Source organism: Trachurus trachurus (genome assembly GCF_905171665.1).
Source record: "Trachurus trachurus genome assembly, chromosome: 13".
Taxonomy (NCBI): Eukaryota; Metazoa; Chordata; class Actinopteri; order Carangiformes; family Carangidae; genus Trachurus; species Trachurus trachurus.
The window spans coordinates 40,172,402-40,197,147 of NC_139892.1; the positions used below are offsets into that span (position 1 = coordinate 40,172,402).

The following is a 24,746-nucleotide window of genomic DNA, read 5'->3' on the forward strand; positions in this document are numbered from 1 at the left end:
AGTTTGATGCTGTTACTCACAGAGTTTCTGTTCCAGCTGCTGGAGGAGAACATGGTCACTTTTGTCAAGAACGAGCTGAAGAAGATCCACAAGGCTCTGAGTCCAGATTACCCAGAATGCTCAGGGAGTCAGAGAGAGGATGAGGAGGTGTTGGATGGTGAGGATGAAGAGCAGAGGAGGAGCAGCAGAGAGGCATTAGTGAAGATCACAGTGAACTTCCTGAGGAGGATGAAGCAGGAGGAGCTGGCTGAGCATTTGCAGAGCAGTAAGAGGATTTCTCTAAAGATTCAACATGATGGACAAATGAGACGTTCACTGACGTCAACACATGGAGGGAAACATGTTCATATAGTCGCTATTTAGAGGAATTAAAATGTTATATTTTCATTATGAATTTTACTGTTTTTGTTTATTCAGGAACTCCTGGTCCGGTTTGTGGACGTAAACTCAAATCTGTCCTGAAGAAGAAGTTCCAGTGTGTGTTTGAGGGGATCTCTCAAGCAGGAAACCCAACCCTTCTGAACCAGATCTACACAGAGCTCTACATAACAGAGGGAGGGGCTGGAGGGGTCAATAATGAACATGAGGTCAGACACATTGAAACAGCGTCCAGGAAACCAGACAGACCAGAAACAACCATCAGACAAGAAGACATCTTTAAAGCCCCACCTGGAAGAGACCGACCAATCAGAAGAGTGATGACAAAGGGAGTGGCTGGCATTGGGAAAACAGTCTTAACACAGAAGTTCACTCTGGACTGGGCTGAAGACAAAACCAACCAGGACATACACTTCACATTTCCCTTCACCTTCAGAGAGCTGAATGTGCTGACAGAGACAAAGTTCAGCTTGGTGGAACTTGTTCATCACTTCTTCTCTGAAACCAAAGAAGCAGGAATCTGCAGGTTTGATCAGTTCCAGGTCGTCTTCATCTTTGACGGTCTGGACGAGTGTCGACTTCCTCTGGACTTCCACAACACTGAGATCCTGACTGATGTGACAGAGTCCACCTCAGTCAACATGCTGCTGACCAACCTCATCAGGGGGAACCTGCTTCCCTCTGCTCGCCTCTGGATAACCACACGACCTGCAGCAGCCAATCAGATCCCTCCTCAGTGTGTTGACATGGTGACAGAGGTCAGAGGGTTCACTGACCCACAGAAGGAGGAGTACTTCAGGAAGAGGTTCAGAGATGAGCAGCAGGCCAGAAAGATCATCTCCCACATCAAGACCTCACGAAGCCTCCACATCATGTGCCACATCCCAGTCTTCTGCTGGATCACTGCTACAGTTCTGGAGGAGCTGTTGAAGACTAGAGAGGGAGGAGAGCTGCCCAAGACCCTGACTGAGATGTACATCCACTTCCTGGTGGTTCATCTAAAACTGAAGAAGGTCAAGTATGATGGAGGAGCTGAGACAGATCCACACTGGAGTCCAGAGAGCAGGAAGATGATTGAGTCTCTGGGAAAACTGGCTTTTGAGCAGCTGCAGAAAGGAAACCTGATCTTCTATGAATCAGACCTGACAGAGTGTGGCATCGATATCAGAGCAGCCTCAGTGTACTCAGGAGTGTTCACACAGATATTTAAAGAGGAGAGAGGCCTGTACCAGGACAAGGTGTTCTGCTTCGTCCATCTGAGTGTTCAGGAGTTTCTGGCTGCTCTTCATGTCCATCTGACCTTCACCAACTCTAAACTCAACCTGATGTCACAACAACAAACAACCTCCAAGAAGACTGAAACAACAGGAGTCAAATCTGCAGAGACAAACTTCTACCAGAGCGCTGTGGACGAGGCCTTACAGAGTCCAAATGGACACCTGGACTTGTTCCTCCGCTTCCTCCTGGGTCTTTCACTGGAGACCAATCAGAATCTCCTACGAGGTCTGATGACACTGACAGGAAGTGACTCACGGTCCAATCGGGAAACAGTCCAGTACATCAAGAAGAAGATTGAAGAGACTCACTCTGCAGAGAAAAGCATCAACCTGTTCCACTGTCTGAATGAACTGAATGACCGTTCTCTAGTGGAGGACATCCAACGGTCCCTGAGATCAGGAAGTCTCTCCACAGATGAACTGTCTCCTGCTCAATGGTCGGCTCTGGTCTTCATCTTACTGTCATCAGAAGAAGATCTGGACGAGTTTGACCTGAAGAAATACTCTGCTTCAGAGGAGGTTCTTCTGAGGCTGCTGCCTGTGGTCAAAGCCTCCAACAAAGTTCTGTAAGTGTAGAGATAGTTGGATTTATTCATGATTATATAAAAATTGTTTTTGCAACAGGTCAGATAATAAACTCCTTTCATCTTTAATTCCTCATGATCATCTCTTCAGACTGAGCGGCTGTAACCTCTCAGAGAGAAGCTGTGAAGCTCTGTCCTCAGTCCTCAGCTCCCAGTCCTCTAGTCTGAGACACCTGGACCTGAGTAACAACAACCTGCAGGACTCAGGAGTGAAGCTGCTGTCTGGTGGACTGGAGAGTCCACACTGTAGACTGGAGACTCTCAGGTGAGGATCCATCCAGCTGTTTATCTGATGCCACTTGAACACTGCAGCAGGTGTTGACAGAGGGTTCCTGTGTGTTGTTGTGTGTGTTCAGTCTGTCAGGATGTCTGGTCACAGAGGAAGGCTGTGCTTCTCTGGCCTCAGCTCTGAGCTCCAACCCCTCCCATCTGAGAGAGCTGGACCTGAGCTACAACCATCCAGGAGCCTCAGGAGTGAAGCTGCTGTCTGCTGGACGGGAGAATCCAGACTGGAGACTGGACTCTCTCAGGTATGGAGAGGCTGCTGCAGCCACACACACTGTCTGATAGATGAGGAGGAGCTGGAACATTTTCTATGGCCCCGTTCACACCTGGTATTAACATCTGTCTCAGGTGATCCATGCATTGATGACATCATACCCCATCACTCAGACCATATCCAGAGGTGGTGTAGGCCACAGTGAAGCTCTGCCCACTCCACTGACGTCCTCTGTCAGTCTGACTCGTCCCAACACAGTTTATAGATAGATATCACGTGACGTCACACAGCGGTCGCAGGCGGTCACAGAGCCATCTTGGGTGCATCAGGGGACATCAAATCTCACAAAAAGAGTGGATAAACCTTTTTTTTAATTACACGGCTCTTTTGAATGTCACATTCCGATAATTTATTGCTATTTATTTACATCCTGATTTTGACTTTTACAGTCTGTTATTTCTGTATAACAGACCGTTGCTAGTGACGCCGCTCTGATCAGCACAGCACAGAAAAGAGAAACTATGCAGGATATTTACCTTATGTTTAATTTTTACCGTCATTAAACAGCTTCGGACTAATTGTGATGTAGATAAATGACTTGTAACCACATCGTGGCTGAAAACACAGCTCTCCTCTCGTCTCTGTCAGAGCGTCTGTGGCACCGCGAGTCCGCGACACAAACGTGTCCCGTAAACCGTAACAAAGTCCTTACGTCTTTGACCGTAATCTCTTGTTTATGACAGATATGACTACAAATACACACATTGTAACATGTATATGACAATCCATCGACCCACTGATTGATTATTAAAGGCTTGATTAAAAACAAATACACACGACCAAGGAGGGTGAGGAAACCAGTAGAGAAGTGCTGGACTTGCAGATTCGCTAAATAATGCAATGTTTAAATCGATACAAGTCGTATTTTGATCAACATTACATCTGAAATGAATAATTTCACTCATAATGTAATAAGCGGAATAATGTAGAGTTAGTCTGTGGTTATGGAGAAATAAAGACTAAGACATCCTTCACCAAAGCCCGGACAGTCTAATGATCATAGTTGTGCCTTGGTCCCCAGTTGGTACCCAAGATGGCGCTCACAACAAGAACGTCACATGACTGATAAGCATCTATACTGCAGCCAAAATCTCAGAGTGTTTCAAACATGAGCTGTGCAGCTTTCATCAGTCACAGTGATGAACTAGTGGGATCAGGAGTTTCTCCTCATGATGACTTCAGTGTCTCATCATGACTCACTGTGTCATATTCAGGAGAAGAGATGTCAGTGATGAAAGCAGCTGTTGGCAGCTGTGCTCTGAGTCTCTCCAGTTGTTTGGATCAGACTTTATTTCAGAGTGTATCAGGAAACATTTGAGCTGCAGCTGGTTGAACTGCTCCTGAACCAACAGAGTGTTTGACCTGAACAGTCCCAGAGACTGTAGACACCTGTTGAGTGTGGACACACTAACAACAACACAGTGTGGCGAGGTGGAGTGGTGAGTAGTGGTGAGTGGTTGCCAACAACGCCACCTGGGGAGTTTCGCCCCAGGAAATAGTTACTGTTTTTTATAAAAATGAAAAAGGTCACGCAGGCTCGAATCACCACAGGGGAGAGTTCAGGTATAAAAAGAATAATAATTTATTGTCACAATATTGTTTCTATAAAACTTCAATAGTTGCCAAAATATTTCACATTCACAAAAGACTGGGCCAAAGAAAGGGGAATGGACAGGGCTGGGCCAGGCACGGCGACCTTAAACCAAACCAGGGGGAAGGACAAACAAACCAAGAAAAATAATATCACCCGTGACACTGCATACACACGCAATGGAGAAGTGAAGAAGCCACCACCAGGGATTGGGCCGCCGCGCTGGACTACAGCACCTGTCCACAGGGAGAGAGGGAAAAATTAAGATGGCCGCAGTCTAGCTGACCTCCTCACACACACACCAAGAACAATTAGATATTATTTATAATACAAAACCAACATAATGAAGTCTTCTTAAAATATTCAAACACAAATTAGAGGAGAACAATTAAACAATTATCAAACCCGCCCCCCCACAAAAGAAAAGGGAAACAAGAAAGAAAAGAAATAAATTGTTAAATGTCTCCGAGGTCACTATCGTCGGCAACAACAATCATTTAATCAAAACCATGTAATCGAGCCAAACAAAACAGCAGCAAACATCATGGTGGCCGATGACCGGAACACACCAGGACGCAGGATAGTGTGCAGAACTAGGAGAGTGGGGGCCGCTGGTTACAGCGCCCCGCTGTAAAGCAAGAGAGAGACAGTGTCACAACTAGCGCAATGATGTAAAACTGCAACAGCAGACAATTAGAACAGCCTACCTCTGAGCTCTACTGCACCCAACACGCGCCCACCAGAACCGCTCGCTCCCTCCGGCTCACCGCCGCTCCGAGCACTGCAACGGAGCGGGAGGATGAAGCCCCAGGGCCAATAAAAGTAAAACACCAAACAATAACTAACACGGCATGCTTACCTTAGTGATATGACGGGGAGACTCGGGCATGCACGCCAGCCCGCTCACCGAACGCGCCGCACAGCAGAGGCAGAGAGGGAGAACAGCGACCAAACACACCTGTCCCAATCACACACACAGCGTCGCTCCACCAGCTCGCCGTTGCTCCAACACTGCAACGGAGCGAAAGGATGAGGCCTCACGCCGGGTTCACACCGGACGCCGAAGCGCCGCGAATAGCCGCGGAATGGAGACCGCTTCCCTTCGGCGCCCAAGTTAACAGGTTCTGTAGTTCAGACCAGACGCGACGCACCGCGAAGCGCCGCGATTGCTCGCGCCGTGCAGTTATCGTTTCGGCGTCTGTTCTATTTTGTGCGCGAGCCGCGAGCAATCGCGTCAATCTTGGCAGGAAGTCACACATGAAACAATGAGAGAATCCGGTCAATTTTCAAAATAAAACACTTTTCAAAATAAAATACAGCGATTGACAAATGCGATCTTATTTATAAACTCTCAACAGAGAGCAAGAGAGATGAAAACACACACGAAAGGGAGACACGGAGTGGGCTGGCCGCAGGGGGGAGGGGGGGTCAAAACACACAAACAAACAGGGAAAGAGCGAGAGAGGGAGGCAGAGACGAGTTGTTGTCAAGTGAAGGACGACATGAATTTAATCTTGGAAGTTGTGTGACCCACAGCACACAGCATTATAATTATATGAGGTTATTTACTTATCCATGACGTAAAAAAACAGCTCTGAATGTGAGTAAACAACAGCTGAGGGGCAGAGGCGCTTGCGACCGCCGCGGAGAAATCAGCGTCTGGTGTGAACTGGAGGGACGCGGCTTGCGCGCGATTTCCGCGGCCGCTCCGCTTCACGGCGCTTCCGCGTCCGGTGTGAACCTGGCGTCAGGCCCAATAACAGCAAACACAAACCAGCAAATATGCAGAATTCCTACCTTAATGATACGACGGGAGGACAGCTCACCGGACGCACCGCACAGCAGAAGCAGAGAGGGAAAATGTCGACCAACACAGCTGTTTTAATCACCTAACAGTGCCGTCCCCCCATTAACCTGCGCCAGGCTGACACAGCGCCATGCAGTGACCAGGAGGGAGATGACTCACCCGGTCACAACAGCAACAAGAATCAAACCATGTCCACTGCTCAGAGACATTCGTCTCCCAGCGTCTCCAACCAAGGAGAGACAGAAACCAGGCGGCACCATCAGGTCTCTGTCTGGTCAGATATTGACGATCAATAATCAGCTCAGTCTCTCTGAGATCCTGATCTTGTCCTGATGAGATGTGTTGTTGTGTTGAGGAGACAGTCAATCACAGTGTGACATCCAGATGTCCTCACTGTCCAGAGGCCTGGAGCTGTCAATCAGAAGAAAGTGAGTGTAGTGAACAGTGTAATAATCAGTGTTTGTGGCTGAATGTGTGTGTGGTCAAACAGCTGTTTTCAGACTGTGTGTGCTGCTCCAACACGTCTGACTCCAGATCAGATGAAGCCACAAAGTGGCTCCTTAATGAAAGTCTCCAGCAGCTGGAGCTTCACTTCCTGTCTGAGTCCATGTGCTCTGAGCTGAGCCTGGTTCTCTCTGCTCTACAGTTTCTCTGCTTCCTCTGGACTCTGACTTCAAGTCCAGTCAAAATGTGTGGACAGGTTTGATGGAGCTCAGGACTGGTCCTGAGGACGGCTGCTTTATTCCACATGATGTGACTGATCACAGTGAGTCAGTGTGTTGCAGCTGATCTGTGTGAAGAGCAGAGAAGAACAGAGTCATTGATCATGACATCCTGATCCGTCCTGTCACTGTGATCAGATGGTTTCTATTAGAGCTCCTTCATCCACTCACTGCTGCTGTGGCTCCTGTGGAAACCTGCTCACAGCCTCATTCTTCAGCTTCCTGTGGAGTTTTCTTCAGACAAACACAAGTTGTGTTCACACTCAGTGTTTCTCACTAAACACACTGGGTCTTATTCATGAAACGTGAACAGTGGAAATTTACGTGGATTTCCGCATTCATCTTTTAGTAGTGCTGATATTTTCGTAGCTACTCACAAAATCTACACCTGCTCCCGACTGTGTGTAGCGCTTGTGTAAATGTTGGAACGTACAGAAATGTTGTTTGTCACTGTTGGAAATTACAATTTTAAATGGTATTACTCTTTCTGATGTTGAAAATACGCTGATGCCTTTGAAACACGTCATTTATGACAAACGATTAGAAATATTTGGAGAGAGAGACGTTTTAGGGATCGGTTACGCACACACGTCAAGGCTCCATCTAATGATGATAATAACCCTCTGGTCAGAGGTGGGTAGTAACGCGCTACATTTACTTGAGTAACTTTTTGGATAAATTGTACTTCTAAGAGTAGTTTCAATGCAGCATACTTGTTACTTTTACTTGAGTATATTTCTTCAGAAGAAGCGGTACTTTTACTCCGTTACATTGAGCTTCATTCCGGTCAACTCGCTACTTTTTCTTATCGATCCAATGTGCAAATTGTTTATTTTTTAATGGAGATACGTCCGAGCCTCTGTCACATGACTGCGTTTCACCAATCAGATGTAGCCACTCGCGACGTTTGCCTTCGTTTAACCAATCAGACAGAGCCAGGCAGTCACATGACCGCACACAAAATCTCTGCGGTAAACAGGACGGCCACTCCGCCTCAAATTTGAGAAACTGTGGCTACTAAATGATTAGGATGACGTCAGCCCTGGTATGTCATGGATAATGTCAGTGAAGGCAAAGATATTCAATATACACCGTCTTTGGTGAAGGTTCTCAGTCATCCAGGTTATCTTATTCTTCTTCCTCCCCAGGAAGTTTAAACCCCATACACACCTGGAGACATGTGACTCCTGAAGAGTCGCACATCAAGACTCCAGAACAGTTTTTATTCTTGTGCCATTAAAGAACTGAATAGCAGCCTAAAGAACAGATAGGCAACAATGGATTGTGCAATCTCCAGCCGGCAACATGCGATATCCTTTTTTTTGTGGACTAGCCTAATGTTTCCATATGCTTTTATACTTATATCTCATGATGTTTTTATAGGTTTTATGTTTAGGTGTATTTATTCTGTCTTGTGTGTGTTGTGTGGTATCACAGCGGAGAAGCAACGTGAATTTCATTGAATTCTTTTTTTTTCAATTACAATGAAGGCAATCTAATCTAATCTAGTCACATGACCACCCCTCCAGTTTCGGGGGTGTGGTCATGTGACTCGAGTCTCGGGGGTGTGGTCATGTGACTTTGGTTTCACTAGAAACCAATCATAGGACCACCCACTCTGGGTTTAAATACCTGGGTTTCTGGCATTAGTCTCAGACAGTTCATAGATCATAGATAGGCCTATGTAAGTTATTGTCTATACAATTTGTCTTAATTTATGTTAGGCTACTTTGTAAAAAAATTAATTTAGGCTATTGTCTTAGTTGTTAAATGTTGTTCTTTGGCAATATCTGATTTTTTTTATTGCTATTATATTTTTGTGTATTTGATTAGGCCTACATTTACGCGCTGATCATTAAACTAACAAATCAGAGGTTACTCAGCAGTTACTCAGTACTTGAGTAGCTTTTTCACCAAGTAGTTTCTACTCTTACTCAAGTAAATGTTTGAATGGCTACTTTTTACTTTTACTTGAGTTACATTATTCTAAAGTAACTATACTCTTACTTGAGTAAAATTGTTGGCTACTCTACCCACCTCTGCCTCTGGTGCATAGTGGTCACTACAGTGGACGGCTGTTTACAAGTCATTCCATCCTAAATGCAAAGGTTTCTATGGTTGAATTGCCCATCAGCCCATAGAGGGCTCTCTGCGGCACCACTCCATTGAGGTTAATTCAGTGGTCAGTCGTTGTAACTGCAAGTAAATTTTATCTGGATCCAAGATGGCCGCCAGACAGCCACATAGGTTGGCGGCTCCTGGCATATCCTGTCAAACCGTCTTTTCCAGAAGAACCCTAGATATTAAAAAAAATATGATGATATACAGTAACATCTAAGTTCATTCAGAAATGTATTTAATAGGATAAACGTAATATAATTATTATTTTATTTTTGAAAAATGTATTTCAAATAAGTAGTTAATTACAATTAACCATGTGTCCACTGAAGTGGACACCATGCATCAAGTCCAACACAAGTCACGTAATTGCTTTACCTTTTCTTGTGACTGTTCCGGTTGTAAATTATATTATGAATTTAAAAATACGTTCCTTTGCTCGATTTATAGGATACTCATTTAAAAATATACACTTCTGTGCAGATTAGCTGTAATTTGTAGGGCCAGATAGCAGAGGTAGGATGAGGGAGCTGTGGAAGATGTGCACTGTTAACCTGGCCACACTCAAGACCAAATACATCTGCATGCAATGCTGTGTGCCAGTGTGCCCTGGATGCTTTGCCACCTTTCATAAAACATAGGTTTGATGAACTGAGCATATTATTGAGGTGAGGAAGACGTGTTTGGAGATGAAGAGACAAATATTTCAGTTCTTGTTGCCGAAAACACATAAATTCTAGTATAATGGCATGGTAATACTAGCCAGGCTAGCGCCGCCTACTGGTTCCGGCAAATTTAATTTGCCTCAACCATGTAGTCAGGAAACTAGCAATGCGTTTCGGTTTGCTCCGTCCGCCAGCGAACAGACGGGTAAGTGAAGGCGATGACGTTGAACTCAAGCGCTCAAGAGCTAAACCGGTGTATAGCACACGTGACCACCAAGCAGCAGCGATTAGTTGAAGCAAATGTAAGCAACCGCCTCCCGGAAGCAAACAAATCCCTATGGCTCGTGTTCAGACGCTACATGAAATGTAATGAAATAAGCGGCTGATGCATCAGGCTAGGAAGACGTGTTTGGAGATGAAGAGACAAATATTTCAGTTCTTGTTGCCGAAAACACATTAATTCTAGTATAATGGCATGGTAATACCAGTCCTGCATCCTTAAAGGAGCATTATCGCAAATACAGCAGTAATAGCCTAAAATAAGCTGAAATATGCAAAAGATGGGTCGGGGGGAGCCATAACTAAATTTACAAAAAAAATCGCCAACAGTAGGCTATAGTGTCCGTGGGGCAAATGCAGCATTTGTCTTTGTTATGATCCAAGCCGGCCCGGCGCTTGCTGCGTTCAATTGCACTCGGAACTCGCAAATCCGACCTCCGAACCGGAAAAATGCAACAGTAAATAGTAATGTAGCAGTGTCAGGCTGCTTACAGTCACTGAATCGCTCGGTAGAACACTTTGTCTCCACGTCCCTGTGTCTTTCTTCAGCTGTCCTCTCAGTGTTATTAAGGAGGAGGAAGTTGCAGTTGCTGTTGTTGTCGTTGTTGTGGTTGCGCGCGACGTAGAGCTGCCGCTTCCACTAGCGAGTTTTCTTTTTCCTGCGATTGCACGTTCATTCAGCCTGGTGAGGGAGGAGGAGGGGGGAGGAGGGAGGAGGGAGGAGGAGGAGGAGGGGGGGGGGGCGGACTAAACGAGGCTGCTCTCTCTCTCTGACAGCTGGCCACTTGTTTATATCTGATAAACTCCGCCTGGCTCCATCTAGTGGCCGGATTAAGAATTTGGATTTGCGATAATGCTCCTTTAAAGAAGTATGGTAACTAATAATAATAATATTTGTCTTGTTGGGATGTTTTGAAACAAAGAATTGGCTTAGGTGTAAGCTTCAGAGTTGTGAGAGTTGTTTGTTCTCTTATTCAGGCCTATACACAATAGGCCTATTTATGTGTAAAAATATGTAAAAATGTTTTGCAAAGCATACAATTATAGTTAATGAATTAACCATAAATCACAATTTTGATTAATCTTTACATTAAATTCATATTCAAGCGCCATTCATATATTATTTCATCTCTTCAAGATTTCTTCAGCAGTTTTTTAACTTAATTCAGCATAGTTTCAACAATTTATTCAGCTCATTCAGCTTCCAGCTTTCACCCGTATTTCCTTCAGGAAATACATTTTTTATGTGAGTGCTTAGGCGCATGTAGTCCACTGGAGTGGACATGTCTGTAACTCTCTGAAAAAATCATGTTTGAAAAGTTTTTTTTAATTTTTTTTTACTTTTTTTTTCATGCCCTAAGAAGGATAAAAACACTTAAGGAAAAAATCTTGACTGAGGCTAACATAATTCATGCATCAGAGGGATAATAATCTGACATAAAACCTGAAAAACTTTTATTCCATAAATGTGCAGCTGATATGCGATGCAGAGTGTGTGTTGCTACATGTTTCTACACGCTCGGTGGACGTACACTTCATCCAGCTGGCACCGGTTTGGATGGAGCTGTGACAGACGGCTGGTGCTTCTGTAACAATATGACCTGCCTATACAACTTCATGTGTTGATACAACCATGCTCCTCTACAGCTGAGGCTGTGAAGAGCCTCCTCCTCCTGTGGCTGCTGTAGCTCTGTAGTTGTGTGTATTTTTTTTCCCATGTTATGGAACTATTCTGGCTTTACTTATTAAATGGTTCTTTTTTTATTTTTAAGTATATTTTTTGGATTTTTTCCTTTATTTGATAGTACACAGTAGGGCTGTCAACGAATGGCAGAAATGAGGTTAGAATATTACCTCTTAAAAAAAGATATTCGAATAAAAATCGAATTTCTATTTTTTCATATTTTCTCCAAAAATCAATACAAAGAGATGGACTTTTATAGCGAGAGCCTGTATTTACTATTATCAGTGCATGTCAAACACGTTTTGAACAGCTTACATTACACAAAACAAACGGCTACACAATGCAAATCAGCAACGACATTATATGCATATTAATACGTGAAAAAAGACTGCGTTTTACTCGGCCTTTATCAATTCATGTCAAACAAGTTTTGTGATGACGCGAGCAAACAGCTCGCTCAGGAAACGGGATAAGAGCCAGCATGTTTTCTTCCCACATCCCAGTAATGATCCTTATAACGCGGATCAAGTTCAGTCGTGATGAAGCAGAGGATCATCATCATCACAGCTCTCAGTGAACGGCACGATTTTTTTAACGCGCGATTAACGCTGAGAAGCTGCTTCTCTCCAGACGTGACCACACAGACAGGTGTGTGTGTGTGTGTGTGTGTGTGTGTGTGTGTGTGTGTGTGTGTGTGTGTGTGTGTGTGTGTGAGTTACTACGGTTACCGCGGCGCTCCCGTCCCCCGGATATTTCTGCAGCTGGATTGACATGATCCGGTCTGAGACATGAGACTCGCATTTGTAGGAGGAAGTTGTAGTTGCTGTTGTTGTGCGCGTGAAGATAATTTAAAAATAAATTATTAATATTCGAACATCATATTTTCATATTCAAATTTCATTTTAATCACTACAATTCTAATATACATTAGAATTTCAAATATTCATTGACAGTCCTAGTACACAGTAGAGACAGACAGGAAAGGGGGAGGCAGAGAGAGGGGGAATGACATGCAGGAAACGACTGCCCGACGCGGGATTCGAACCGGGGCCGATGCTTACGATCAAATCTGAGTTTCCCGCACCGTTCATGAATCTGGAGTAGAGTTTCAGTAGCGTGAGTTTGTGCAAATCTACACACGGATTTACTAACGTTTCATGAATGAGACCCACTCTTCTTCTTTCCTGGTGCATTGTGGGATATCTGGGCTGGTCAGCTCCACCTGTTGTGTCTTCATCTTCTTTGCTGTGACGTGTGTTTGTGCAGCTTGAGAGTCAGAGAGTGAAAGTGTGTGTCTCACACTGCAGTGACATCACATGGAGAAAAGACATGATGAAGTGTTTCCTCCTGGTCTCCTCCTGCTCTGTATCATCACTAGATAAAGACTCCAGCTCCTTCTTCTCTGTGCTCAGTGTTCATCCAGACATACCAGCCTCCATGTGAACACAGTGATAAAACAGTGTGTGTGTGAGAGCCATGTAATGTCCATGTGTGCATGCTGACAGAGAAGGTGCTGCTCTGACCCCCCTCCTCCTTTCAGGGTGGAGCCTGCTGGAGTCCCATGGTTGACACCAGGTCTGAGGAAGTGTAAGTCTGTTTTTACTTTGATTCATGGAAACAAAGCAGCACATTCAACCATCTTCACACTGTCACATCACTGACCTCATGAGTCTTCATCAAACTGTCCATAACTGATCACATGATCAATAACTGCAGCTGTGTCTTGTTCTCTCCATCAGATTCCTGTCCACTCACAATCGACACAAACACAGTGAACACAAAGATCAAACTGTCTGACAACAACAGGAAGGCGACACGTGTGGAGGAGGATCAGTCATATCCTGATCATCCAGACAGATTTGACTTCTATTATCAGCTGCTGTGTTCAACTGGTCTGACTGGTCGCTGCTACTGGGAGGTCGAGTGGAGAGGAAACGTTTATATATCAGTGAGTTACAGAGGAATCAGCAGGAAAGGAAACAGTGAAGACTGTGTGTTTGGATGGAACGATCAGTCCTGGAGTCTGTTCTGCTATGATGGTGGTTACAGAGTCTGGCACAATAACAGATCGACACCTATCACCTCCTCCTCCTCCTCCTCCTCCTCCTCCTCCTCCTCCTCCTCCTCCTCCTCCTCCTCCTCCTCCTCCTCTGTCTCTAACAGAGTAGCAGTGTATGTGGACTGTCCTGCTGGCTCTCTGTCCTTCTACAGAGTCTCCTCTGACTCACTGATCCACCTCTACACCTTCAACACCACCTTCACTCAACCTCTCTATCCTGGGTTTGGACTCTGGTCTGGTCCTGTTTCCTCAGTGAGTCTGTGTTGAGTGAAGCAGAGTCTCCTCCTGGTCTGGTTCCTGGTTGAGTCTGTGTTGAGTGAAGCAGAGTCTCCTCCTGGTCTGGTTCCTGGTTGAGTCTGTGTTGAGTGAAGCAGAGTCTCCTCCTGTCACAGAAACCTTCTCACTATTGAACAGACAGTTCAGTCTCTACATGTCTGTCTCTGTCTCTGTCTCTCACTCACGTTTTCACATTCATGGATTAAACCAGTTGATGTTTTAAACTCTTCTCAGTGATTCTTGTAAACTTCTTCCTCTTCCTTTAAAGATGGAAGCGTCGATTATTACAGGACAAAAACCACGGTGACTTTTACTCAGCTGCTGATGAAGGACGAGGCCTAATATCACCAAGCTAAAATGAATGAATGACAGTGGAACAGTAATAAACATGGTTTCAGCAGTTTGCGACTGTGTCAAGCAACATTTTATTCTGCCTCCTATGCAACATGTCAAACATCTCAATTCACATTCAACTGGCCAATTACCAGCCTTAATATCAGGCAAATACTTGAGTTTAACTATGAATGCATAGAACTTCAATGCATATAAATAACACAAACAAGTGTGAGTATACTGTGGCTGCATTGACAAATACACCAAAGTTATCAAACCATTCTAAATACATTGACGTGACCTCAAAATCACAATTTTCAAGTTGTTTTTCACGTTTTACATACCTGTGGAACAGTAAGAAAGTGTCTGACTGTCTCAAACACCATTTTATTCTGCCTCCTAGTGTATGGGAATGGGATGGGCTTGAGTCAGGAGTTTCTCACTGAACCTGGTATCACAGTGCCACCTATGGTCACAAAGTGGAATGACAACAAAATGACCTGTATGGGAGTCTGACTCAGGATGTAACTGAAATAAATGAAGATAAAGAGAAAGAAGGAAATAAAAAATAAGGTGTGTGTGTATGACATCCTACTAATGAGAGGCTCTTTTTTCTGCCCTCTACATATAACGTGAAGAGGCTGAGAGAGACGTTTACCCTGACTTGTTGTGTCCTGTTTGTTAAGAACCAATAAAACCATTTAATAATAAAAGTGTCAACCCTCATGTTGAATAACCTCTGTCCTCACACTGTCAATGAGACCAAGGAGCCACAGTCAGTGAGAACAACTTTATTTAAAAATATCAAACGTCACTAAATCACATTTCAGTCTGAACAGTTTTTACACTGATATGAATATTGATCTGATAGAAACAATGAGCTTCATAGTTGATGTGAGCAGCTGCTGCCTCCTTCTCCTCACTTCTTCTTGGTGTACTGCAACCACAGAGAGGACAGACTGACGTGTGTTGCTCTGTCTGACAATATTATTATTATTATTATTATTATTATTATTATTATTATTATTATTATTATTATTATTATTATTATTATCATTAATAAACTCACTTTATCTAGAATCCAGTCAGCGTCTGTTATCGCTCTCTGGATGATCATCTGGATCCTCTCTGGGTCGTCCTCATCTGAGTGACTGGTGTAACCCTGGAAACACAAACTCATCAATCAGGACACTTTATTAATAATATTATCATCATGATTATCATTATTATTATTTCTCTGGTTTGAGTTTTTCCACTGTGTTTCTTTCCTTCATTTTTAAAATCTAAATGGAAGAATTGGACGTTTTGGACGAGAATAACTGATAAAAATGAAAATAATCCTCAGTTTCAGACTTAATCCTGGATTTTCTCAGGTTTTCCTGATCTGTGTGTGAATGTGTGAATGCAGCAGCAGCAGCAGCAGCAGCAGCAGCAGCAGCAGCAGCAGCAGCAGCAGGGACCGGAGGAGATCAGACAGGCGATCAGTCATTGTAGTGGCTGTTTGTGGAAACTAAGAAAAGCTTCAAATCAAACTTTAAACCCTAAAGAATCAAAGGGCCACTGCTGCACCATGGGTCGTGGTGTAGACAGCTGAGAGAAACATCATGACCATGCAAAGTCCAGTTTTAACTACAAATGTGGTTTATTTGACCAGAAAGGAGCAAGAAAAGAACAAAACAAAACAAAACCCATCAGCCCACCCAGGTGCATGCTGGTCCCTCACTGCAGCCCTACACATTTATTCTCTGGTGACGTGATCAAATGAAATAAAACACACATAATAAACAGGAGAACACCTGAACTACACAAATAATAAACTAACAGAATCTGATCAGAGTTAAATCAAATAAATCAATTCAGGAAAATCAGATCTAAACTAAATATTAAAGTAAACAACACTAAATACAAACAATGAATAAATAAACAGCTGCAACAGTTTGTGTTTGTTGATGTGTGTTTACTACTGCTGGCTGTCAATCAAACCTCCCTCATGGATAATAACCTGTAGTGACATCATCATCATCATCATCATCATCATCATCATCATCATCATCATCATCACTGTTACTTTAAAGGACAATTTCACTCTGGGCTGTATGTTCTTAACATTGCAGGTCTAACAGAAGGAATCTGAAGGTTTCCAGTTTAATGTCTCCTGTTTTGTGGTAGTTATGGTCTGTCCCCGCATCGCCACGGCAACGATGAATGGGAGCGGATTGAAGTTCTGCTGCTCAGGCTGTTTCCATCCCTCAAAGCCACAGACAGCGTCAGATGGAGACTCAAACATGCACCCAGAAGTTTATTTACTTGAAGCAAGTCCAGAGTTGATCTTCCTGTGTTTCTGACACAAACGGGAGCTTCCCACTGCACCTGAACACACCGAGCGTCAACTTGGGTCTCGACTCCGCCAGACTTTGAGTTAGATCTAGTTTTACAAACATGTCGACTTGTTGAAGTAAATAAACTTCTGGCTGCATGTTTGAGTCTCCATCTGACGCTGTCTGTGGCTTTGAGGGATGGAAACAGCCTAAGCAGCAGAACTTCAATCCGCTCCCATTCATCGTTGCCGTGGCGACGCGGGGACAGACCATAACTACCGCAAAACAGGAGACATTAAACTGAAAACCTTCAGATTCCTTCTGTTAGACCTAAAATGTTAGGAACATACAGCCCCGAGGTGAATTTACCCGGAATTGTCCTTTAATTTTTTCCTCCACATGATGTTGAAGATGAAATGACAGTGACAGTAGTGACTCCTCCCTCCCACCGGAGCCCCACATATTTATTCTCTGGTGCCCCGACGTGGAGAAATGAAATAAAAACACAAAGAACAAACAGGAAAACAAACGACAAACTCACTGAACACTAACAACATCTGATCAGGATCAAATCAATCAATCAATTCAGGATCATCAAATCTAAACTCAACACTAAACACGACCAATAAACATGTGACATCATCAGACTGTCCATCTAACCAGTCTGCAGCTCCATCCAGCTTCTCTCTGCATCCTCAGCTCAGAAACCGTCACTAGAGAGAGTCCAGCATCCGTCAGCAGAGGTGTGTGTGTGTGTGTGTGTGTGTGTGTGTGTGTGTGTGTGTGTGTGTGTGTGTGTGTGTGTGTGTGTGTGTGTGTGTGTGTGTGTGAGGGTCACCACGAACAACATCAATTAATAACTTTTATGATAAAAAATTATAATTTAGTTATCAAGAATACGCTCTCAAAAATATATCAAATACTAGGAGACAGTGAAGAAACACAAGACCTAATTAGGACAAAGTGGAATCAAGATCAATCAAGTACAAATAGAAGACGACGATTGGAAAAATGCTTATAGCACAATACACAAAACAACAAGTTCTGGATATTGGAGGGAATTATCATGGAAGGTATACACACGTTTTTTCATTACTCCAAACATACAGTCTAAATTCACAACATCCATTACCTCAGACTGTTGGCGAAATTGTGGGGAGCACCATGCGAACCACTCACATATTTTCTATTTTGTCCATCACTAAAACCTTTTTGGAAAAAAATTATGGAATCTTTCTTTTCAATTTTCCAGTTTAAAAAAACACTGGAACCGAAATGTATAGTTTTAGGAATAACACCAGCCGAACTTACAACAGAAAAAGACAAATATTTATACAGAATACTTAGAATAACAGCTTTGAAACAAATCACAAGAAATTGGCAAAAATCTATCTCACCTTCTTTTAACAACTGGAAATTAACTGTAAACAGTATTCTGGAAATGGAAAAAATTACATACAGAGTCAGAAAACAAGAACCAGAATGTCTGAAGAGATGGAATAAGTGGTTTGATTATATAAATAAATAAACGGATGTTTTCAGCTCTGAAGAAAGGTTTATTAGATTTCTGAAGAGAACAAATATGTATGCAATTTTTGTTTCTATCTTATGCCCTTTTTTTTTTTCCCCCAACTGTCTTTGTCCCCCCCCCCCCCTCCTTTTATTATTAATATTCCCCTTAAAATTATATATATTTATTTTTTATTCTTTTTTTTTTTTTTTTTTGAATCCATCTATTTTTCACTTTTTTCTTTGATGTTTTTCACACACACACACACACACACTAAAAAATGTTTTAAAAAATGTCATAAATGTTGCAGGAACGTGCCAGTGACTGATAAGATATGTGCTGGAATATGAACTTGAATTCTGCAATAAAGTATAAAAAAAAAAAGAAAAGAAACCGTCACTAGAGAGAGAGGATCCATCTGCAGCGTTACACCTGGCCCGTCAGCTGAGGTGTGTGTGTGTGTGTGTGTGTGTGTGTGTGTGTGTGTGTGTGTGTGTGTGTGTGTGTGTGTGTGTGTGTGTGTGTGTGTGTGTACCTGAGCAGCTCACCTGTCGTACGGCGTGTGGATAGTGTTGCTGCATGGCCGTGTTGGGCAGCAGCCTGCAGCACCTCAGGAGATATGGATAGAGCTGCAGCGGGGTGTGGACCAGCTCTGCTCCAGCTAAAGGTGGCATCCCCTCCTCCTGTGGAGTCACAGACAGCAGCTCTGAGCTTCAGCAGCTTCACAGTCACAGTCAGGAAGAAGAAGAAGAGGAAGAAGCTCTCAGAGATGTAGCACCTGCTCAGGTCTATACAGCTACTGTTAGCTTACACACTAACAACACTTTAACACACCAGCAAAACCATCAGTGAATGGAAGAGACGTCCAGAGCACCTCAAAAACACCACTGCACTGCACTCTAAATCTTTCTGAGAATATTTGTCCTTTTTCTTGTCCAAATGTCTCATTTCTAGTCAAAACTAATCTCTTTCCACTTAAAATAAGACTCTTCACCTAAAAATTAACTTGTTTTTACATCATTTTCACTTGTTTCAAACAAATATTCACTTGAAATAAGTAGAAAAATCTGCCAGTGAAAGCAAGTTTTTTGTGCTTGTAATAAGGAAGAAAAACTTGCTCCACTATCAGATTTTTCTACTTATTTCAAGTGAAAATCTGCTTGAAAGAAGTAAAATGTGTCTAAAACAAGCTACTTTTTAAGTATAATGAGATTAGTTTTAACTAGAAATGACATTTTGACTAGAAATAAGAGAAATATTCTTGGTAAAATGTTAGAGTTTTTGCAGTGTGACTACCTCTGTTTTACTCGTAAGGTCAGAAACTGGATTGTGAGTCAGCAGCCGGGGAGCCCTGTACATAGGAGACCAGTAGGTACCAGTAGGGATGAGACCCTGGTGGGCAGCCTCGTCCAGAGGTGGTAGTAACACGCTACATTTACTCTGTTACATTTACTTGAGTAACTTTTTGGATAAATTGTACTTCTAAGAGTAGTTTCAATGCAGCGTACTTGTTACTTTTACTTGAGTAGGCTATATAGTGCACACAAAGAGCTTATGGACAGTTCATAGATCTTTCAGAGATAGGCCTATGTAAGTTATTGTGGCTGAATTTGTCTTCATTTATGTTACTTTGTAAAAAAAAAAAAAAAAAAAAATGTCATTTAGGCTTTTGTCTTAGTTGTTAAATGTTGTTCTTTGGCAATATCTGAATTTTTTCATTGCTATTATATTTCTGTGTATTTGATGAGGCCTACATTTACGCGCTGATCATTAAAGGAACAAATCAGAGGTTACTCAGCAGTTACTCAGTACTTGAGTAGATGTTTCACCAAGTACTTTCTACTCTTTCTCAAGTAAATATTTGAATGGCTACTTTTTACTTTTACTTGAGTAACATTATTCTAAAGTAACTCTACTCTTACTTGAGTAGAGTTTTTGGCTGCTCTACCCACCTCTGGCCTCGTCCCTACTGGGCATTCTCAACCTGACAACGCAGTGCCAGCATCAAACTGGAACTGCATTAGGTCACCTTGGTGGGTAGCTCCATCCCTGTGGAGCTCCACTCAGGTCCCTTCTCCTCTCCTACATATTATTTACACTGAACAATGAGCACTTTATGTGAAATCCTATGTACTTGAATGTATTTGATTTATTTTAAATACCCAGAACATCCCTGCACACTTTAGATAGGCACTCTACTTTATGAAATATCCTATGTACTTGAATAGCCTACTTATTTTAAATACTCACATCATTTTTTTTATTCAAAACTTTGTTTCACATTACAAAACATTTTTTCATAATAATATGCAATATATAAAGCACATCTACATTATAATACCCCAGGGGGAATTTACAAGTTTACAAAAAAATGTTAAAGTTTTCACACATATTGACAGTCTTATTGCTTTCTGGTTGCTTCAAAATCTGATGGAGGTTATGTATTGCTGGAGCTCACCGCTAAGAGCAATAAAGGAGGGTTTTTTAAAAATATTTTTTTAATGAACTTACATTTCAGTTTAAACTCTGTTGTCTCCATCAGTGTCTCTCTGACGTCTTCTCCTCCTCCGGAGACTTTCCATAACAAACCGTAGTCGGATCATGGATGTGTTGAGTCGGATGTGTCGTCATCTGTTTGTCTGGTGTCATGTTTGCACCACACGGAGCGGTGTCGCCCCCTCGTGTCGCTTCATGGAGTCCTGCAGCGTCCTGGAGGAAACTGGAGATGAGTTCAGACACAGAGTCACTGACAAGCGGCGGACTGGAGATCGATATTATCATTAATGTTTTAACTCTTTATGGTTCAGTAGTAGAAATAAACAGCAGTAAAAACACCAGTCTCTCTACTCAGATAAAGAAGTCACCTCCCCTCCCCCACTTCCTGTTTAAACTTTACTTTCACTTTGACTCAGCGGTTGTGTGGCAGTTTGTTTCCCCGTGTGAAGGTAAGGTGAACAGTCTGAATGTTTTCCTCGTTAACACCTGTCGTTACCTGAGTTCTCTGCCTTTAACTTGTGGTTGTGTTGTTGTTGTGTTATTATAATGTTACTGTAGCTGAGTCAGAGCTGCAGCTGTAAAGTCTGGACCGACAGAACCGTGTCCTCCATGTTGTGTGGATCAGCTGGGACTTTGTCTGTGGTGTAGAGTAGAGTGGTCTGTCTGTAGATTTACTACAGGACTGATGTGGACTCAGTGTCTGTCTGTAGATTTACTACAGGACCGATGTGGACTCAGTGTCTGTCATTAGTCCTCATGTTGTCCTGGGCTCATTTTCACCCCAAACCAAAGTTATTTCCTTCATAATTTGCTTGTTTTTCATCAAACAGGTTGGGAATTATGGGTGTTTTATTGAATTTAGTAACACTCTTTGTCCCCAGAGGACAAAATATACCATTATCACACAAGTTGTGTTTCATCTTTTTATTCAACTTCAGGCCAACCTATTAAAGGGATAGTAGCATTTTTTTTAAAAGTGGGGTTGTATGATCTCCAAATAGCCCCTAAGTACTTTAATTGCAGTAGAAGACTCTCTGCACTCCTCCCGTTAGCAACGCCAGCCCATAATAGCCCTGCCCAGAGATTTACAACATACAGTGTTGTGAACAGACCCAAAGAAACGGCCTATTTTCAAGGCCTAAAAGAGGTTTTACCTGAAAAAAAAATACACAGTTCCATTGTTCGCTATAATATAATTTTTTCCAGCCCCTCAAAGTGCAGGAAAAACACAGTTTTTATTTGGACCTAACCAACTGCTGATCGGCGGGCGCTAACCCTGGGCGGAGGGATACGTGAGTTGGTTAGGTCCAAATAAAATCTGTGTTTTTCCTGCACTTTGAGGGGCTGGAAAAAATTATATTATAGCGAACAATGGAACTGTGTATTTTTTTCAGGTAAAACCTCTTTTAGGCCGTGAAAATAGGCCGTTTCTTTGGGTCTGTTCACAACACTGTATGTTGTAAATCTCTGGGCAGGGCTATTATGGGCTGGCGTTGCTAACGGGAGGAGTGCAGAGCGTCTTCTACTGCAATTAAAGTACTCTGGGGCTATTTGGAGATCATACAACCCCACTTTAAAAAAAATGCTACTATCCCTTTAATTTCACACCTCATTTATATGAAATCATACCGATTCACAAAACAGGAAATGACCCCAACTGGTTTGACTGCTAAAAAGCACAAAACATAACATTATCACACATATTTGTGTTATAAGACATATCAATATTCATCAGTCTTCATTCAGAATCAGTCTGCATGTGTCCTCAGATGCAGGTAGTAATAGCGTGTTGTGTGCAGATGTGTGCGTTGCATTTTTGGCCCATTTCACCTGTTTTGAAATCTGAAGTCTGGCGAGGGCAGAATGCAGAATAACCCTTTAGAGTGTGGGACCAGGATCTGGGCGAGGGGCAGCTGAGTGAGGGGCAGCTGGGTATAGATGATGATGAAACGTTAGTTTTCTGCTGTTAAATGTTAAATGTTTTGGAAATGAATGTTGATATGTTTTAAATAACACAAATATGTGTGATAATGTTGTGTTTTGTGCTTTTTAACCCTAACCCACATCACCCAGTTGGGGTCATTTTGACCCCAGAGGACAATGGATGTTACTATTTGCTGCCAGTAAAAAAAAAATCCTGATGGAAGTTTGTCATATACCAGTGTCTGTTAATCCATCAATTCATTTCCCTTTGATCTTTACTATATTTGAAATTATTCAGATTTTCTGTTTTGTGAAACTCAAAAAATAGGTATTATTTAATAAAAATTAGGTATGAATTACCAAAAAAAGTGTGAAATTAGTATTAATAGGTTGGTCTGAAGTTGAATAAAAAGATGAAACATAAATTTGTGTGATAATGTTATGTTTCTGCTGCCCAGAGGACAATGAATGTTACTATTTGCTGCCATTAAAAAAAGAGAAAGGGTTAAAAAAGAACTTCTGATGTTCGTTGTTGTGATAGTGGAGCTGTGAGGTGAAATAAGTCTTGGCCCAGTTGTTGTGTGTGTAATAATCAGCTGTAGCTTGTTTGATCCAGTGGTTTTCTACAGGGACGCTGTCCACACAGAGACTGTGTCACATCAACTCAGTGGATCTCAGTCCTTGTGTGTGTCAGTGGATGGAAACAGTGGTCCATGGATCATGTTGCTGGGCTGCAGCTTCATGACGCCATCTAGTGGACTGATAGTAGAAGTACAGCAGCTGATGGCAGCTTCCTCTTCCTCACTGCTGTGTGACTGCATTCAACTGACACTGATATGAAGCAGAGGAGAAGAGCCAATCAGTGGAGGAGCAGCTGGAGACATGATGGACATGTGAGCTGCTGTGCAGATGAATGATGTGTGTTTCCTCTGCAGGTGAAGCTACAAAGTGTGTGTGAGCTGATGTGGATGTGAGCTCAGCAGCATGGATCAGTGTGAGGACAGAGAGGAGGGAGCCCCTCCCTCTAAAACCAAGAGCCAGACCACAGGTCAAAGGTCAGAGTTTAAAACAGTCAGAAAGACTTTTCTCTCTAAAAGTCAGTTGTTGTGTTTATTAAAAGATTGAAGATATTTTTCATCAGTTTTTCTCCAACGTGCACATTTATCAGTTGTGTTGTTGTTTCAGGATCCAGCAGCAGAGACCAGACTCTCCTGAACCCAGCTGTCTGTCTTTAAAGAGCAACATGTCAAAGGGAGGGCTCATTTACGTTAAAAGAGGCCGTGGATCAGCTGATCAGATGTAAGAGACAAAACTACATTTCAAAGTTTCTATGGAACGTTCTTCCTGTGGAGTCACATTTCAATGATTCTCATTAAAAACTGAGTTGTAACTCAGACACACGTTCAGTGAATGACTGACAGCATCCCATGCATCTTTGTTTCTGTTATTGCATCCACTGCTGACGCTACTAAATATAACAGCTGCTTTTTGTTCACTTCCTGCAGCAGTCGCTCCACTTCAGCACTAAAGTTCTTTTTATGTTTGGAGTCCGACGCTCCCTTTAGATTTTTGTTTGGGCATTTTAACTTTCTTTCTCAACTCACCTTCTCTGGCATTCTGGATTTAACAACACGTTCATGAATCGGACGTAGAGTTTGCATGTTCTCTATCGTCTTGAGACTATCTCTCCACTCAGTTACATATTCCATATGTACGGGATATGACCCCCGCTGCCTGTCAGGGCACGTGGATATTTCTTTAAGACACACCGGCTTGCCCGGCCACGCCCTATTGCGTAGCTATAAAGCGCCTGCGCTGGCGTGTAATCACTGATTGTTTGATCTCCACGTTGTGTGTCAGGGTGCGTGTCACAATCCGAGAAGTTACTACTGAAAGAGAAGCAAAGATATAGTGTGAATCCGCTTACTTGTGTGAGTCGGGGCGTCTGTCACTGGCAGCCTCCCTGGATTGCTGTATCCGAAGCTCTTTCTGTCTGTCCTTTTCAACAAAAAAAAGAAAAAAAAAAGAAAAGAAAACCATAGCCTGTCTGGTCCGGCCGGAGGTCCTCTGGCTCCCAGCGGCGGTGGCTGTGTTCCTCCCGGCGTATCGCTCGCGGCTCGTGAGCTAACGCGCTCGGTGGATACACACGGACTGCGTCCGGCACTGT

The 24,746-nt window shown here is 42.9% G+C and overlaps 2 protein-coding genes across 3 annotated transcripts in view; one reads left to right on the forward strand and one right to left on the reverse strand.

Annotated features, from left to right (window-relative positions):
• The window catches only part of LOC310995917 (protein NLRC3-like), a 29,406-nt gene extending 14,657 nt beyond the window's left edge, over positions 1-14,749 (forward strand). The window contains exons 4-10 of the mRNA XM_083985129.1: positions 37-265; positions 418-2,221; positions 2,331-2,504; positions 2,596-2,769; positions 13,205-13,251; positions 13,404-13,944; positions 14,049-14,749. Coding sequence (XP_083841255.1) covers positions 37-265; positions 418-2,221; positions 2,331-2,504; positions 2,596-2,769; positions 13,205-13,251; positions 13,404-13,944; positions 14,049-14,088 — 3,009 coding nt within the window. The 3' untranslated portion in view covers positions 14,089-14,749. The remainder of the gene's footprint in view (positions 1-36; positions 266-417; positions 2,222-2,330; positions 2,505-2,595; positions 2,770-13,204; positions 13,252-13,403; positions 13,945-14,048) is intronic.
• Positions 14,750-15,108: 359 nt separating this feature from the next.
• Positions 15,109-20,710, reverse strand: LOC310995938 (LYR motif-containing protein 9-like). Of its 2 annotated transcripts, XM_083985153.1 has the most exons (4): positions 20,672-20,710; positions 18,709-18,843; positions 15,402-15,494; positions 15,109-15,269 (listed from the first exon to the last, which is right to left on the reverse strand). In XM_083985153.1, exons 2-4 carry the CDS (start codon positions 18,832-18,834, stop codon positions 15,252-15,254), a joined length of 237 nt encoding a protein of 78 aa, XP_083841279.1. In that variant the 5' UTR covers positions 18,835-18,843; positions 20,672-20,710; the 3' UTR covers positions 15,109-15,251. The 2 variants fall into 2 exon arrangements, with proteins under 2 accessions (XP_083841279.1, XP_083841280.1); XM_083985154.1 differs by lacking the exon at positions 20,672-20,710 and having other exon boundaries at positions 18,709-18,873.
• Positions 20,711-24,746: the final 4,036 nt, after the last annotated feature.